The sequence below is a fragment of the Cyphomyrmex costatus genome, unplaced genomic scaffold (assembly GCF_001594065.2).
Source record: "Cyphomyrmex costatus isolate MS0001 unplaced genomic scaffold, Ccosl1.0 scaffold364, whole genome shotgun sequence".
NCBI classification, from domain to species: Eukaryota; Metazoa; Arthropoda; class Insecta; order Hymenoptera; family Formicidae; genus Cyphomyrmex; species Cyphomyrmex costatus.
The window spans coordinates 411,629-430,778 of record NW_017277819.1 but is presented as its reverse complement, the minus strand read 5'-3'; the positions used below and the strand labels follow the sequence as shown (position 1 = coordinate 430,778).

Genomic DNA, 19,150 nt, shown 5'->3' with positions numbered 1-19,150 from the left:
CCTGGAATAGTCGCTTGATCAAGAAAAGTATAGAGTAATCATCGAGATTCAAAAAAATAGAAGTCGAAGCTGATAAATTTGTGATAGAAACTACCGATCCCTGTCGCGCTTCGCACGCGAGCCGATCTGCATTTTAAGACTCGTCAAACTTTCACTTCGTTAAGCAAATAAGTCGATCGTCGCGCGTCGCCGCGACGTTTAAGATATTTCAGCTCGCGACACCCAGCCGCCACGCGATTCCGTTAGAGAGCTATCTAGCGCGCGAAAGAGAGTTAAGGTCGCCATCGCGCCGAGCGATGCATGACGTCAGCCCGATATTTATGAGCGAGCCCGCAGAAACCAACTTCTCGCGCAAATAAGCTGCGATTCGTACTCCAAATAGTCCGTCGTTGTCGTCGCCGTCCATCGCGAGCGATGTTAATCAACGGCGATTCTTCCGATGCGATATGACAGAGTCTCCCCTTCCCAGCCCCTTTCGTGTTCAAGGTCCTTCGCGACACTTCACGCGAGCCTTTTATTGATCGTGGTGACGAGTTTCCAAGGTAGCACGTGGTCTTCGAGGCGATCCTCGGACAATGACATCTCCTGATGGTCAGCCGCGTGAAACCGTCAAGTAAACTTTAACAGCAAAGTGTTTACACGTGCCAACGACACGATAAATGCGCTCGATAAGGAAACGTTTTGCGCAACTTAAATGAGTTGTTACAGAAAAATTTACGCGCCAACTTGAAGTTTTTTATGTTTATTGAACGACCGTCACGTTATTTAGATGCAAAAGTAAAAGAGGTATGTATGTGTGATGCATATCGATGCAGTGTGAGACACTGAAAAAAATAGTATCTATGGCTATAATTGTATAGTAAAATAATAATTGTCAGGACTCCATTTTTATAGTCATTCCATTTTTATAATTGTACCGCTATACTCGTAATGTTATAGTGATAACAATTATATTTCTACATTCGTATACGGAAAGAAAGAAACGATTTTGCTGGTATCTAAAAATTTAGCTTATAGATACAAATCTGAAAGTAATTTTATTAAACCATCAAAATATTACAATTATGTAGAAAACTCAAACATGTGAGAAATATAGACAAATTTAAAAGGGTTCTTCTTTGAAATACCCTTAAACTTCCTTAAATCTTTAATGATGAAAGTAATTCCAGAAAAGACACTTCTTCCTAAAATTTAGTAATCTTTAATATTAATAAAAAATCCAAAGAATCCGAATAAACCCAACCAGATTCTAAAAAAATATAATAACTTTACTATTATATTTTAGAGTAAAAAATGTTTTAAATGTATAAAGTCAGAGCCTAAAAAAAAAAAGATTGTTGGAATAATATTTCTTATAACTATTATCTTTTGTTTTCATCTTTTGTGTATCCAATAAATTCGGCTTTTTACGATGTTATCCTTCGGTAAACTTATTTTCACAAATAAACTTACTATTTTTATCATGAAAACAAGAAAACGGTAGATTCCATAGGTGTCATATGCGTGTTCCAATTACGCAGAAGATTGCGTCGTCACTCCAAAAATTAGATACTTTAAATTAATTAGAGATGTAGCGATATACCTGCTATATGTATACACTGTAAAAAAATAAAATGTTAATTTTAACTCAAAGACGTTGAGTGGCTTTTCTGAGACATGCGAAAATGTTAAAATTAACATTTTTGTGTTAATTGTTAACATTTTTGCATGTCTCAGAAAATGTACTCAACGTTTTTGAGTTAAAATTAACATTTTATTTTTTACAGTGTAACAATCTATTATCTATCATATTATTATATATGTATAATAATCGATTTATATGAGGAAAAACTTTTTGCTGAAATATTTAAAAATTTAGCTAGATACAATTTTGAAAATAATTCTGTTAGACTATCAAAATAAATATGGATAAAACTTAAATTAGTTACTAAAATATTAAAACTTTTTATAATGAGCATTGCTCATTAGGCTTGAGATTTCTACGTAATTATTTAGATAGTCCTACAAAATTATCTTCAAATTTAGTATCTAGCTCAATTTGTAGATACTTTAGCAAAATCATTCTTTCTGCATGCGTCTACGAAAAAGGGCGAGAATGCAAGATAAAGATGAGCGATTGTGATGGAACGCAGGGAGGAAGTTTTTCGACGGAGAAAGAAGTCGCGATCAATCTGCTCTCGATATCGAATCCGATCGCGCGATGCGCGGTCAACAAAAAATCTTCCGCGAGTAATCGATCGACGGCTAAAAATATACGGAACTTTATGCTCTTAATTGAGGATACTTCGAAACACACGGCAAGGGTTTCGTGCTACCGCTCGTGGGGTAGTATCGAATTACGGAAGGTACACGCCAACCGCACTTGGAGGGTGTCCCAATCGAGCGCGGGCGAAGGTTTATGCCATGACATAACTCGAGAAGCGAATTCATCACTTCACACTTTACTTGTTAGCAGATTCGTGCGGGCGAGATTATCAGAAAGTTATATCGGTTCTGAATAGAGTTCAGTACTATACCGTTACGACAACGATGACTCATAAGTATCTTTTTATTTTTGGAGCAACAACAAATATTTGCATCTTAATTTCGTAAACAAACAAATGAGCGCCTTGTAATAATTACAGTACCATGTATCTTTTTTTCAAATACGACGAAATCTAAAAATAGATCCTATATCTTTCATAATTCAGAGCAATTCTGTAACAATTGTAGCAGTTTGATAAATCGCAATTAAAGTTAACGAGGCCAATTAATCTTCCAAATATATCAAAACACTGACGCTGAGTTTATAAAATTCATTTAATTTATGTTAATTAAAAACACTAATTTCAAGGAAACAAAATAACATGACTGGTATATAAAACATTTGTTATATTTTCTTAAAATTTAATTGGACATCACTCGCAATTATAAAAGAAATTTATAACTGAATGATGCCCATTCACCAGTGTGAAAAACACTTTAATTTCGATTCTCAATTTACTCTTTATCTTTTTCTAATTCTAATAGAATTTCTAATAGAATTAGATAAGAATAAATGATAAATTGAACTGAGACTAAAGGTAATTAATTTTAAGAATTAGACAAAGATAAACAACTTAAATCGAGATTAAAATTAATCATATATTGATGGAATCGAGTCTGAGTTTAACAAACTCATTGTGTCAATTCCGAAAAGTTAAAGACTTTTTCAATGAAAGAATATATTAATATACTACATCGAATATTGTAAAAGAAGAAACAGCTAATAAATGATTATATGTAACAATTTGTAATTTTATCACTGTTCCAGCTTCTAGATAAGTATTTAATTTAATTTCGCGGCGAATGAGTCATATATATGTACATACATGTAACAAACAATCTAAATTTAGACAAATTAAGCCGACGTAATTTTCCGATAACTTCAAACACGATAATCGCAATCTGCGAGGCGCTAAAAGAAATCGCCCCAAGAAATTATCTGCGGCTTCGAGAGAGCTAGCGTATTCAATTTCATTCGGGTGCCAATCATCCCGGCGCGATTCACTACAAAGATGGAGGTTTCGCTTACAATTATTGTTAGCTGAGCAACGAGATAGCGATAAGGCGGAAAGTGACACGGCGTGTTTTATTCAATTTATAGCTTGAATTATACACGGAAAGAACAATTTTGCTGAAAGATCTAAAATTTTGCTGGCTACAGATCTGAAAATAATTTTGTTAGAAATTCAAGCTGGTTGTCCAAATATCAAAATTTATTCTAGCGTTGCTCATCATTTTCTAGTTTCCAACATAATTAGTCTGATGGTCCGGCTAAATTATTTTCAGATCTGCATCCAGCAAAATTTTCGATCTCTCAGCAAAATTATTCTATCCGTATACTAAGAAAAATTTTGAGTTGAAAATGAATGAATCAGAGAAGAGATTTTAATTATATTATGTCAATCAGAATTCTGATTATCAACTAAAATTATAGTAAATTCAATAAATTAAATTTTATTACGATCGAAATACTAGATATTGAAATAATACATCTATAGGTATCTTAAAATTTATTTAAGATTTTTAATATTAATTATTTACATATTAATGTTTAATTTAATTTTATCTTACATTAGATGTATGTTGATTTCGGTCTTACAACACAATTGAGAGCAAATAATAATAATTTCTCTCAAATTAAATTATAAGACCTTTGATTTAATGCTACTGGCATCTTAAAACTTGTAAAAAAAACTCATTTTGTAAAAAATATTATTTTAGCCAAGATTTATTTTAGGGAGAAATATATATTTTATTTCAGTTTAATTAATACGTTGCAAAATTGAAAGTAATTAGATAGTTGTATATCCGAGACAAAATTGATTTAAAACTTATCATGTCAATATCTAACTTCGACGTGAGAGAAATATAAATAAATTAGCTAATTAATAAACGCACGTTACTCGTTCACTTAGTCGATTTATTCTATTCTATATTTAACACAGAAAATTCTAGTTTTATTCGATTAAAATTCCAATGCAACTATACTCTTTTCCCACGTGATTACATAACTTTTTCTCCGAACTGAAGCATGGGAAGAGTGAAAAATTATTTCCATTATTTCCAACACAGAGGCAAATTTTCACTTTTTACATTTTCATCTCGGGGAGAAAGATTACACGCGGATTGTGTGCACCCTGACAAATAAATCCGATGGGTCGACGAATCGCATGACTCGCTTCTTGGCATGTCCGCCATGCATGCAGAGGATCTAGGGATGAGTAACGAGGGGCGGGTACGCGCGAGGGGAGAGGGGACGACGCGCGAGAAGGGGTGACGAAGCGGTGCGTCTACTATATTGATCACTGACCTTTCCTGCGGCCGAATGGTCCGAAGAACGTGCTGTTCTTGCCGATGACGTTATCCTCGATGTACTTGAACAGCTTTGTAATATCCTCCCCTTTTTTCGCGGCGATCGACTTGACGGGGCGTGGTGGGACCATCTTCTGATTACCGGCCGCGATGACGTTGACGCTGGTGGCGACTGTAGTAGCGGTAAAAGCGGTGGTGATGGTGTTGGTACTGGTGACGACGAGGTTGCTGGAGGCTACGGTGGTGGTGGTGGTGGTGGTGGTCGTATTCGTCGAGCTCGACGTCGACGTCGCGCTCGGCTGGACCGCCTGCTGGAGAGTACCACCGGTACAGGTGACTGCGGACCCAGGGGGGCACGCGGGGCTCGCCTCCTCCGCGAGGGAGCCGATCTTACGCTGCGAACCACCCCAGCCTTTGCCGCAAGAAATCTTCACCGAACAGCTCATTCTCTCATAATAATCGGTCCGGAGCGCATAGCAAAAGCTTCGATCCTTTATCGATCACGGCGACATCCGTGGACCCTGCGGGGAGAAGAGGGTCCTACTTCAGGACGGTGGCGCGCATCTCCCCGCGACACGCACCGCCTGGCATTTAATTACGGTCCGAATGAACACACCTACGATTTCTAGATTTCGAGAGCCAGGCCCACTGTTTCTCGTTTCGTAGGTATTGAAAAAGAAGAGGAACTATACGGAGATCCTCGCACGTGTCACGTTCGCGTCGCTCCGCTCAGCTCCGACTTTCCCGGCGCGAGGAAAACGCTCTCCCCTCAAGCTGGAGAAACTTTCCTCCGCGCTCCGATCTCTCCCGATCGGAACGTTGCGTAAGAAATATTCGTAGTCGCGCACACCGCGGGTGAACGACCGGCGGCGATTTAGTCAAGACAGGCAAAACACACCACGCGCGTCCGGCCGGACGCGCGTCTTCCTCTTCTTAAAGGCGCCTTTTGAATCAGTCCGATCGACCCGTCCAACACCCGTATAGGTAAATTGGGATCGATTCCAATCCGCCGATCGCGCGTAGGTATGTCAAAACTTCCGCCGATAGTTGCGGCTCACTGTAGCGAAGAATGGGCGAGATCGCGCCAAGAGAAACTTACACACACAATCTCCTCGAACGGCCGAGGCGAGACTGAATGTCTGGCCGACGACGGCGACGACGACGAGCTGCCCGGTTCGCTAATGACGTCACCCGGCCACGCAGGCGCCCGAGAGTCTCGCCATGCTGCGAGCGCATCCTCTCCCTCTCCTCTCTCTCTCTCTCTCTCTCTCCCTCTCTTCGAGGAACGAAGCGCGCGTCTCGCGATATCGCGTCGGCTGGGATACTCGCGGCGCAATTGCGAGGAGAGGATCTTCTCCTTATCGCGTCGCGCCGCGTCGCACTCGTCGAGTGTCTGTTTGTCAATAATCAACGGTGATTTTTCATCGACGAACGCGGGGCGCGATAGCTGTCGAGATCGCTCCCGCGACCTCGGCGAGATTCGCGCGCTCCCCGCGAACATGGCGGTTCGGAGTCACTCAGTCAGGGAGGATAGCCTCGCATAGACCTATCTATTCACGCGCGGCGGGTCGGATTAACTATATACCTTATTCCTCTATCGATCGTATTGCAACGTGATTTTTACGTGATTAAAATCGCAACGATGTTTTCACGGTGATCCATAACGCGGTCGATCGATCTTACGAAAGGATAGCCTTCGTCCCGGAATTAATTAAGCGAGATTGATGTACACACGCGCGATTGACCCGAGATTCCGTTCCCTCATTCCGCTCTTTCCACGAACAACACTTCCGGCAATCTTGTAGGCTAATATAATGCGAATATAAACGATCGAGAGACTTGAAAAATTTGTCCGAGTCACAATGTACCTTTTATTCGCTTAATGTTTTCCCTCCATTAAAGTAAACTTAGACATCAAGAACAGTGATTCGACCGAATATATGACCTTTCTCGCTTATTTGAATAAACTTACAATTAATATTCAATTTTATACGAGTTAAGTAATCTTGAGTCCTTGAAATTTATTTAGCCCTTGAAATTAATTAGTGCCTTTAATCAACATAAATTAAACGAATTTCATAGATTTAGCATCGGTAACTGTATTTTAAATTTGGAAGGTCATCTTCAAAGGGATAATTTATAATTTATATTGCATCGTGCACGTTTTTCGAATTCTTGAAATATTTTTCATATTTTAAACGATGCACAAAATCACAAGTATATGAAATGAATACTCGGTATCAAAAGTATCAAAATAGTATACATTTATTGTATTTAAATATTAAGTATATTCTAATTATATTTCAAAATTTATAGAACCGTAAATCTATCGTAAGTTTATTACAAGCATCAAATTTAAAATATATTCTAAATCCTAGTAAGTTTAATATTTAAATTATATAAGATTATTAATGAAAATAAATTCAATTTGTTTATTATATTCGTATAAAATATAAAATTAATTATTGGATAATATTTTTTGAAAAATAATAAGTTTGTGTTTTTTACGAATACATAATAACAAGTTTTTATAAAATTAGTGTTAAATGTATTAAATATATTTTAAGACTATTATCGAAAAAATATTCTTTGTTAAAAATAATCGTTATGTATATTTATAAGAAACTATATAATCATTGTTCATAGCAATAAAATATTCTTCTGTGTGAACTCGCAAATGCTTAAAATAGAATTTCAACTCGAAAATGCTTAAATTTAAATAGTATTTGAGCATAAATATTTGATATTTGTTTAAAATTTTTATTGATCATTGTAAATATATTTAAGTAATAGATAATAATGAATTTAAATAATGAAACTTTGATTTCGTCTAAAAATAGAATTATTTAATTCAAATATTTTTAGCATTTATGAAACACATATTCAAATATCAGATATGTTTATAATTCTGATTAATTCATTACAAAATCATAGAAAATTTTATAATTTTAATAAACAGAATAAATAAATATTAAATATCTAATTTTTTACGTATTCTTTATATATATAACAAAAAGGCATATTATGATCAAAATGGCACCAAAATGATTATTAAAAGTCACTTTACGATTTATTTTAATTTTATTTTGACTTTATTTTATCGTGACCTGTTATTTTGCTCGGAAAACGTATGCAGCGCTTCTAAAGGAAGATAAAACACTAATATTCACTAATACAGTAACATTTGCCATTGTTATTCTTCTTCAATTGAATTTCTTCAGCTTGCAAATAATGCGTACTGTAAGTCTGATGCGAAATCGCATCCGCGTTATTTTCTTTTAATAGTTTTATTATTACTATAATGAGATATTATTTCTACCAATATAATACTTTCTTCAGTTCGTCCAATTATGCCATGAACAAGCGAGTCTTTCACTAAACCCCATCTACCACGATAAATATATTACATTTACAGCAAATGTTGTATTTTATTTCATGATTTAAAGAGATGTGTTCTGTTATAACATGCTACATTTTGACAGAAATTATAGATGTAAAGACTCTAGGTATAATACGTTATATTTATTTTTTATAGAAAAACTTATACAAAAATTACTATTAATTTTAAAAGAGCAAAATAATAAAAATTAATTAAAAAATAAATTCATAGCTATAAGCTGTTGAATATCAAAAAAGCAATGATAATCCAATTCCTTGGATCAAATAACATTTTATTATTTTTAACTTTCATGTGTATCAAAATGTAAATCAATTTACTTATGATTGAATTGTTTAAGTCTTAAAATAAACAATTTTCATATTAACATGTGCACTTGGCGAACAATAATAAATTGAATGTAGGTCAAATTAATGTATTTTCTAGAATTAAATTGTTTAGCTTTATTGTTTTAGTTAAATCATACACATAATACAATAACAATTATATAACACGATATATTTTGAATAAAAGCAATAACGACGTATAGAAATGATTCAAATTGAATATAATTTAAAATTATAAATTTAATAATGTATAATAATATGTAGAATTATCAATTGAATAAATTTTCCTTAGTGTTCCAGTTGATTGAATTACTCCCATTATGCGTGTATTTCTTTCAGAAATTTTCAGAGTCAAAATATTTCCACTATAAAATCTAACGCAATTCGATCGACACTTAATCAGGAGAAGAATAACTAGTTATAAAAAAAGATTCTACCGTTCTACTGTTCGCGTCGCTCTTTCTAAGCAAATAACTGCCACAGGGGTTATGCGACCTCACGGCTTCTGGCCTCGTGAGAGCTGTGAGTCGCTTTATCGAAGGCAGAGATACGGCTAACCCAATTAAAATGTTTTAATCGACGCTTCCTCCCTTCCCTTGCTTATCGTGCATGTCACCACAATAATATGATGACAAATTGAATCGACGCAGCACGCGCGTAACGGAAGAGACTAAGATGGATTTCACGAAATCAACAGATAATGATGCCATATACACATGTTTATACCATCGACAGCTGCTCCCCACGTGACACACGCATATGCATGCCTCTTTAACAGCTGAATAATTATCAGCTCTCTTTATTTTATTTTATTCCATCGCGTCGGATAAGTAATCGAATGGGACCGAAGTCAAACGTCGAACTTGCGCGACAGCAATATTCAAATCACACCGTGTATTGATCGTATACAGTAATTACGATATACTATAATATCCAATATAGGGGGACTTTAAAAAGCCGTCAAAGAGAAGCGTCAGTCAAGCTCCCGAGGGCAATTTAATAAATCCAGAAAATGATACAATCGCTCGCAAAGGTTTTTTTACGTCATTGAAGTTTGAAGCACTAGCTCCCTCTCTCTCTCTCTCTCTTTCTGTTTTGGAGTAATTTTTAAAAGTTATTTATATTTTATGTAGTCGTACATCATGTTTCTCGTAACATGGGAATAATTTCAGAAATGAATGATACAAAAATGACAAAAATTTATAATCTTACTATCTGACTAATAAAATTTTAATTATTATCGGGTGTTAGTATAAGACGTGGATAACGAAATCTTATACTAGCACCAAATGTCACTGACTGGAAATTTTTGCATGCTATTGTAGTTTATAGTAGCAAAAAAAAACCAAAATGGATAACTTTTTAAATAAGCAACTATCTGTTTTCTTCTGTACACCAATCAATTCATTAATTCCATTTAAAAAAGTGAAGGTGATCTTTATATCTTTTTGCCGCCTCTACCTAAAAAAAAAAAAAACGTAACTAAAATATATTCCCCTTAAAACCGTTCCACTTTTGTACGAAACGTTTTTCAGTATCTCCCATATTTTTTATCACTTTACATAGTTTATCTTGTGTATGTTATTTACATTTTTTAATGATTCCTTTGAAGCAACATTAATGCATTTATCAATTTTGTAATATACCCTGCGTAAAATTACGATAAAATTGGCGTGTTAATTATATTATCAAGTATTTTGCGCTTCACTTCATAAACTCTCGTTATGGTTCAGTTTTCCCTTCTAAAGTAACAATTAATTCCGTTCGATCGGACATTTCGCTATACTAACTAATTTTGAATCTTAATTGGACAAAATGTGTGTGTCGCAACACACGACGCTTTATCCCCTAAATGAATACTGTGTAGTTGGAATCGTCTATGGGGTTGGAATTTATCGGCTCTACGTATAACCCTCCTAAAACTCACCATGGTAACGAAACTGGACAAACGAAACTTCAGACATTTCAGTTTCGATTTCGATTCCAGGCTGAAAAGTCCGGATATATTCACGCTTTCGGTCTCACACGTGTAATCTCGCCGCCGTAAAAAGAAATCACACTTCCCAGATTTTACCTCGAAAAATATCCAAAATGTTTAAGTTTCAACACCGTGCTACTCCGGAGGATCTCAAGCTCGCCGCGTCTATAGAACGCAAGCGGCAAACCGAAGAAGCGAGAAAATTACGCATCTTTAACCCTCGCATTAGAAAAATTGGGGTAGGAATTCAATCTCGATTCTATCATCAATTTTACTATTTGTTAGATTTTTATATTTTGTTTCGATTAAATCTACTTTAAATCAGTCATTAACACCTTGCAACTTTCTGATTAATTAAAAAAATACTTTGTACTAACATATATATATATATTTAATATTGTTATAATCTATTCGTTTGTAGTATAGTAAATTCGATCACTCGTATTATAATAGATTAATGCATACTAAAAGCTGCTATGAAATTATCAAGGTTAAATGTAAAAGCATACAAATGTTTAAAACGATTAAGTACCCAATAATGATACTATGTCACATTATTTAATAGAATATTCATTTATTGTCAAAGCTGATTCTATTATGCTAATCTAATTAAACATTTTATACACATAATTGGAAAATTCTGTAAAATACATAGTTGGAAAAGTCTATTTTGCTAATTTAACACGAAATAAAAATTAGTAGGAATAATATGTGAATAAATTAGCTTGAAACAAATTATTTCAGTAAAATTTATGATAAGTTAAATTAATACTTACTTTATTCGTTTATCAAAATTGTTCACTGTATATCAAGAAATTTATAGCGTAATTAACTATCCAATGGAATATAAATGATCGAATTCGTTATTAGACTTTCATATTTTATTCTGATCGCATCTACTCTAATTTTTTATTCGATCATTCTATTTAACTTAATTGAGTCCTTCTAATTAATTAAAAAAAATACTTTGTACCAATATTTGCCATTAAACTTGTTAAAATCTACGCTCAATTAAATTGACCTAGCTTTATATCATACATTTTCCTTAATATCTCGTAAATGCCACAAGCATCATTCGATGAAACGACACTTGATTGATCTAACGTCTGGGAAGTTGTTCGCTTCAATGCGATAGGATTCGCGCGGATTGTTTCCCTGACATTTGTAGATAGACAAGGAGTTCTTGGATAAGCAAGTCGAGGAGAAGAAGCAGCAGCGCGAGTGGGAACAGGCGAAAGAATGTCAATTGGATGAGGCTTTCATTCGCAGCAGCGAGCACGCCGCGTATTTGGAGAGACGGCAGGAGGAGGTAATTGAGTGCCGTCAACGCCGATAATTACACCGGGAATGTCCGCTCGATACTCGAGCTGGTACTCGGCGATTTCGGTGTCATACGTGCTGTTGAATTAAAAACTTTATCGATCGAGAGAGCGAAACAACTTCACTTCCCTGTTTACAGGAGAGGCGAAGGATAAACAAGGAGATCGATTCCTTCCGACGGGTCCATCAACGTGCGGAGAACAGGCGGGATTACGATCTGTACGACCCCGAGGCGTTAAAGAAATCGCTTCCTGCGCGCGTGGACGACAACGGCGACGATCCGAACTTGGGAGCAGCGTCCGCTCAGAAGTGCGTAAATAGTCTGATTAATACCGCCAACAATGAGTGGTGCAACCGGGAGAAAAGCCCCAGAGAGTTTTATCTCGGACTTTCCAGAAGAAGATAAAAGAACGTGCGCGCTTGTGAAACTCGTTTATTATATGTTTCCTGCACTCCCGATGTTTCAACTTTATTAACCCTTAGTACACGCGATGATTTTCCGGTAATTTATTACGATGATGGGTCGTTCGTGTCTGGATTCATTTTCACCTAGATATTAAATAATGTCTCTATCTTTTCCTTTTTTAAATGCACAGCCTTATAAATAATACTTTATAAAGATGTTAAAGTGTATGCAATAATCATTTAATAATTTTTGTATACTTTTGAAAATATACTGGATCTGAGAAAAAGTTTTTACAAGTTGGAGCATAATTAAAACATATTTTTTAAATTGTTTACAACCCTTTTATTAAATAAAATATGCCGTTTTAATAGATGATCGTTCGTTATTTTTCGAATAGAGTCATTATTCCATCGGTGTAAAACTTCTGTGATTTTTTGGTAAAAAACCGAGATAATCAGCTATTTGTAAAAAGACTTCTTCCCTAATCCATTATATAGAAATTATTAAATGATTCGTACAATTTTTAGTCTCTCTCTCTCTCTCTCTCTCTATCTTTCTATCCTTTCTTTCCTTCTTAAATGCAATCATGAATGATCCATCGTGTGAACTAACATAAAAATTAAGATTTTCGTATATAACATTAAATGACCGAGCTATCGTGGGAAGAACTCATTTCTACATACAATCTGTAAATCGCCACTATCATGCGTACGGTATTTTTCCTTTCCGTGCTCGTAAAAGATCTTTGCGCGCATAATAATTTACCCCGCAGCTTGCTCACCCTGGCGCAATGGTAATGAGCGTAACACCGCGGAAGAGCGGAGAAACGATGAAATATTACGGCTGCCACAGGTTCGAGGGCGAGGATCGCAATCTTCCCGAGCGATTGAAAGCGCAGAAAGAGCAGATGCGTTGGTGGATACAGAGACAAAAGGAGGAGCGCGAAGCAGCTGAGAAGGCGCGACGAGACGCCGAGGATGCCTATCAGGAAGTCGTCCTCTCCAGGGACAAGCGTGCGGCGACGTTGGCACGGATGGAGGAGGAATGCCGACGAAGGTTGAACGAAGCCACAGCGATATTTAATCGCGCTCTGGTACACGGAATTCTCTCTGTTCGCACCTTTAACCCTTCATTACTCGCGTGGGATGTCTAAAGACCCGACCTTATAAATCTGTTAAATGTATGAATGCTATTTGCACACATTATTGTATTTAAATTGTTTCACAGTTTATAGAAAATTATTTTCATTTATCTTTACCTAAAGGATGCATTGAATATTATTAATTTTCATGTAATTGTACATTTATCAAAGAGAATATTATGAAAATTGAGATACAATGTTGGAATGACAGAAACATTCCACGCAAATAGATAATTATATTTAAAAAGCATGCGAATAATATAGAGTTAATCTGCAATTGACCGGTGAGTCTCTTGGACTCACTCAACTATAAATCCCTTGTCAGAAATGTCGAACACAATTTAATTTTCCTTATATTATATCTACAAATTTTAGATCTTTGGTTTTTTTGATCTTTTTTATTCAAGACCGAAAATAATTTTGTCGCGCGGTTTAATAAAAAAAAAGATTACATATATGTATTATAGTATATAAATTCACATAGAACTATTTCACAGCACTTAAGATTTAATAAGCTTGACCGTTTAGGGTCTTCGTTTCCTAATTATTGTGTAGTCACATAACGATCTTATTCAAAACTTTGTATTGTTTATTTTTTATTCTTATTAAAATTACTACAATTAGTAACCTTTAGTATTTTTTAATACCCTTAAAGAAATGATTTTGCCGAAGCAGGTGAAAATTAGGCCGGGTATGGATCCGAAAATAATTATAGACCATCAAAATAATTATACAGGAATCACTTAAGATTGATGATAATGCTACAAAGAATTTTTACGTTTCATCATCAGCTTCATCATCCGATATAATTATTTAAATGGTTCAACAGAACTATTTTCAGATCTGTATTTAGCTAAATTTTTAGATACTTTAGCAAAATTGTTCTTTTCACATAGTATACTTTATAAAAAAATATACTTGTATAGTATATTTTTACATTTAATATTTATTATTTTTATATTTACATATATTTGTGTATATTTAACTTTTTTTTTTTGTACAATTTATGTCATTTTGGTTTTTCGAAATTACTTGCTTTTTAATTAACATAAATTAACTAGACCTCAGAAACCCAACATCAGTAACTATATTACAGATTTCAGCGTCAATTTCGAGTCAAATTTGATCCAAGAAAGAAAATTCACAATCTTTTAAATAAATTAGATAAAATTAATTGTATGATTTTTCAAAATAATTCTGGTTTTATTCCTATAAACGACGCGCAGCAGTAGCTGCTATTATATTTCGCGTTCTAGGGACTCCGCCGCTTTTGCTTTCGCGTCTTCTACCGGCAAAAAATGGATTCCTTTGACCGATTTGATCTCTAGGCGGAGGTAGAAGTCGAATGAAAACCGGGTCTGGCAAGTAAGATGGATGTTCGAAAGGGGTAACGTTTTTTATTAAGCCACTTCGAGGAAAGAGTGGAGCTTTTTTAGTCGACTAATGCTTGATCATGTCCGATAGAAGATAAGAACACATCTATATTTGAATACAGGCCCACTTATATCTAATGAAGCAATCGATCCGAGCATTGTTAGACATGATGGTGTTGACACATTAAACCATGCGCTACCTGTCTGTTTGTTTCCGACTTCAATCTTTCTAATATATACATATATAATGTATAAATAGAATTCGTTACTCCTTTTTATGTCGGGCTCTCATAGGAAAATTTCGGATTGATACACTACATATGAAAGTTATGTCGCAGAAAAATCTGAATTTGTTTAACCCGGGGTTACTTGAAGTGCTTTTTATACTCCAATAGCGAAAAAATCAAGGTCAATCACAATAGCTTTGTTTACTCTGCTCGAGAATCCATACCTATTTTTTTATTTTTCCTTTCTTATAAAATGTTAAGAGTAAATCTTACACATAATTTCAAAGTCCACTCAAGTTTTTGTGTTAATTTAACACAAGATAAATATGTTAGAATAAAGTAGCACAAACTGTATGTAAATATTAACACACAAAGTGCAACATTTTATGTGCAACACATATGTTTTTAATAAAATTAATATTTATAATATGTAAAATTAAAAAATGTTATTCTTATCCGAATTAAAATTACAATTTAATATGAAATATTCGAATAATAATCACATTAAATTAACTCTCGATTATGTTATAAATTCAATATAAAAGTTTTAACAAGGATTTAGCTTTTACACAAGTATATTTTCGAAAAATTTCTAATTAAGAATACCTGAATTTTTTTTTAGTTAATGCCATGTTTCTGATAAAATTTACTGAAATTATTATTTTAATCAGAATAATTATATCAATCAAAATTCAAATTATCTCAACAAGAATTCTAATAGATAGATATAACCAGAAAATTTTAATTTATCCATTTTCCATCACTCATCAGAATTGCTATTTAATCCAACCAGATCATTTTTCTCAGAGTATAAAATATCTTTTATTGTATAGATAACTATTTCCGAATGAAGAAGATTCTATTAAATGGCACAAATAAATACTAAACCAAAATTTTTTAAACAAAATTTCATGCATTTAAATATACAGAACTACAACTATATATGATCAGAAGTAAAAAAAAAATAATTTACGCTACTGTTGTTGCTAGGATGCTTTTTCCTTTTTCAGAAGTTGTAAACATTTCTGCGATATTAACTTTCTCAAGAGAAATAAATATGATCAAAAAACACTTGTAATAATAAACCGGCCGCAGATACAATGTAATAAAAAACACCGTGCGACGTTTTTGCACACTCCACGTGCATTTTAGCTCGTCGCATCGCAGGATATAAAAGTCGTCTACGCGATTCTCTCGTGGTCGATGAATAAGCTTCATGACATCATCGTGCAAAGTGCTACGATAATTTGCCCCGATAATCACAATAAAGTTGCTGATTGTGATTTCTTTTTTATTCCTCTCATTATACTACCTCGGACCTCCCTCTGTATTTTAACTTAGCATTAATTCCTCTTCATGTCCCTGGCCCTTTTATATACTTCAATGCTCCACGATGGTTTCACGGAATTTATTTCCGCTCGATTACAGGCCGAGGAGCAGCAGCATCGCCGTCACTGCGAAGCCGTTCAAGATGAGGAGGACAAGAAAGCGGAAATCTATAATCACGTGACTGGAGATTTCCTCACCGAGGCTAGGGAACAGGCTGAGAGCACCCGCGGTCCGCACAAGCCGTTGACGGACCGATACAAGGGCATGACTACGGACGAGTTGAAGGTCTTCCGAGATGCTCAGTTGCAACAAATGGAGGAGATCAGTGTTAGTATGAACAGCGGAATTACTCTTTATCGTATCAACAATCCTGTCAATCTGCTCTGAGAAAAAAATTTACACGAAATCTTAATACATATTTTTTTTCAATAGTACCAACATTTACTTAGAGTAAATAAATAATTACTCAACAAAAATAATAGTTAAATCAAATTAATAGTGCTTATACGAAATAAATGTACCTACGTTTACATTTAGTAAATATTTAGTTAGTACTATTCAAATAAATATTTATTAAAATTTAATACACTTTTTCAATTTAGCTTCTTTTAACTGTTCAATAAAATGGAAGATATTAAAAAGAGGCCGATTTCTAAAAAAAATTTTGCAAATCAGATATAATTTATATTATACATATAATCATCTTGTAAATTATACGCCAACAGTAGACAAGAACTAAGTATGCGTCATTGATATTATTGATGATATTACGGCTGAATCATGGTTATACGTATTATAAATATATCTACATATGTTCGTAGATAATGTTAAAAAATAAAGTTATATTTGATACAAAATGTATTTGAAATATTTGTCGCAATTATAAATCTACACAAAATTATTAGTTTTAAGAACGCAAGGAAACTCGATCTTTTACAGAAAATCAAATTCGAAGAGAAATGCATCAACGAGACTTGGGATCGATTAATGGATTCGCACCTTCAAGCAGTATACTCGTATGACTGCGAATTAAATCAAAGAAAATCGTAAGATCCTAAAATTAATCTCGTATTTAATTTTTTTAAAATATCATTTAAAAACATATCTAAATGTATTCTATACAACAAAATTATTTTTAATGATATATATTTTAAAAGAAAATTATGATTTTTTAACTTGCTGCTTTAAAAATTCTTCGATATTAACAATTCGTTTATATTCAATATTTTTGTATGTGTAAACAATACTTTAAGAAGTGTAACAATACTTTAATGCCACTTTGTATTTATATTCTTTTAGAGAGCTCAACAAGAAAATTGCAGAAGAGAATTTGCAACTTGCTGAACAACAAAAGCAACATCAGGAATACTTGAACCGTTTTGTTTATAAACATCAACCAACAGCCGACTTCTACGAGCAATTTAACAAAGGAACACGTTGAATGCAATCACAGTTTTTGCATGTAATGTACTTTTTAAACAAAGAAAGCTCAATGTAGGAGTATATTCACACAACTTGCATAGCCGCATAGAAATATGCATAAAAAATTAATCCAAATTTTACATGCATCTTTATAAGAGAAATACGATTGGATAATTTTCTTTATACATATGTTTATGTAGCTACATAAATTTGTGCGAATATACCCTAATGATCGCAGACTTGCATATCACATAATGCATGGAGAGGGGATAACCACCTAATGTAATCGTGGGACAGAGTCCCTGCAATTATTATAAAATTCATATGAAATCCCTATGTATAATCCGATAATTGCAGGTACAACGAGGAATAATTGTATAACATCAGATAAAATTGTTTAAATCAAATAACCTCATATATAGTGAAAAGGATTGTTTTTCATCACATGAGGTCGTATGAAATCGAATGAAAATATGCGATCTGTGAGACAGTGTTTCGGCTGGTGGTTACCTCCTCGATGCATGGTGCATATAAGAGAAACAATCAATAAAAATTCTTCTTTTTTATAAAATAGAAGGAAAGGAAGAAATCTAATTGGTTGATTCGTTTATGCACTATGTGTTAAAACAAACTCTAAATAACTAAAAAATAATTTCGTAAATTTCCCTCCTCTTTCTCTTTTGTAGATCGATACACCAAATTCTACCATATCGACAAAGTAGATGCGCATACAATTTTCACATATCTACAAATACTTTCTATAGTTGTACAAAAATTGTATAAAATTGATAAAATATATTTTAATTAGTAAATGCAAATTGAATTTATCGCGATTAATAAAAAAAATTGTAATATTGTAATATTATCCAATGTCGGTAATGAAAAAAGTAGTTGCTCTATTGATATTCGATCCCTGTCGATAAGTTATCATATTTGGTAAATACATCAGTGATAATATATTATATAATAGATCGAGTAATAAATTTTAATGCAATAACAACAATACGTAAGATAATTTATGTTATCACAATAATACTTGTAAATATACGCAAATTCAGGCATAAAAATACAATGCAAGAGCTGATAAATAAGAACTTACAAAATAAGATATGAGATATATATTTCAATTGATTCAGTTGAATGTTGAATCATTTTGACATGATAAGATTGTGTTATATACACGTACAATGTCCTTGTCATGATGTCCTCGTCATTAGTTTCGATTGTCAAACAGAGCTTAATATATCACAGATGCAGTATTTATATTCATATTCATATACTTTATATAAAATTAATCCATTAAATATCCTAGAATATTCTATCATTTTATAATTGTAATTATTTCAACATAGCGTCCTTGTTAATTTACATCTGTATATATATATATATATATAT

The 19,150-nt window shown here is 33.7% G+C and overlaps 2 protein-coding genes across 2 annotated transcripts in view; one reads left to right on the top strand and one right to left on the bottom strand.

Annotated features, from left to right (window-relative positions):
* The window catches only part of LOC108776612 (uncharacterized), an 84,141-nt gene extending 78,859 nt beyond the window's left edge, over positions 1-5,282 (bottom strand). The window contains exon 1 of the mRNA XM_018543281.1: positions 4,835-5,282. Coding sequence (XP_018398783.1) covers positions 4,835-5,282 — 448 coding nt within the window. The remainder of the gene's footprint in view (positions 1-4,834) is intronic.
* Positions 5,283-10,422: 5,140 nt separating this feature from the next.
* Positions 10,423-18,521, top strand: LOC108776608 (RIB43A-like with coiled-coils protein 2). Its single transcript, XM_018543277.1, has 9 exons — positions 10,423-10,490; positions 10,547-10,776; positions 11,706-11,846; positions 11,997-12,166; positions 13,116-13,356; positions 16,433-16,660; positions 17,273-17,379; positions 17,633-17,795; positions 18,442-18,521. The coding sequence occupies exons 2-8, from the start codon at positions 10,651-10,653 to the stop codon at positions 17,772-17,774; spliced, it is 1,155 nt and encodes a 384-aa protein (XP_018398779.1). The 5' UTR covers positions 10,423-10,490; positions 10,547-10,650; the 3' UTR covers positions 17,775-17,795; positions 18,442-18,521.
* Positions 18,522-19,150: the final 629 nt, after the last annotated feature.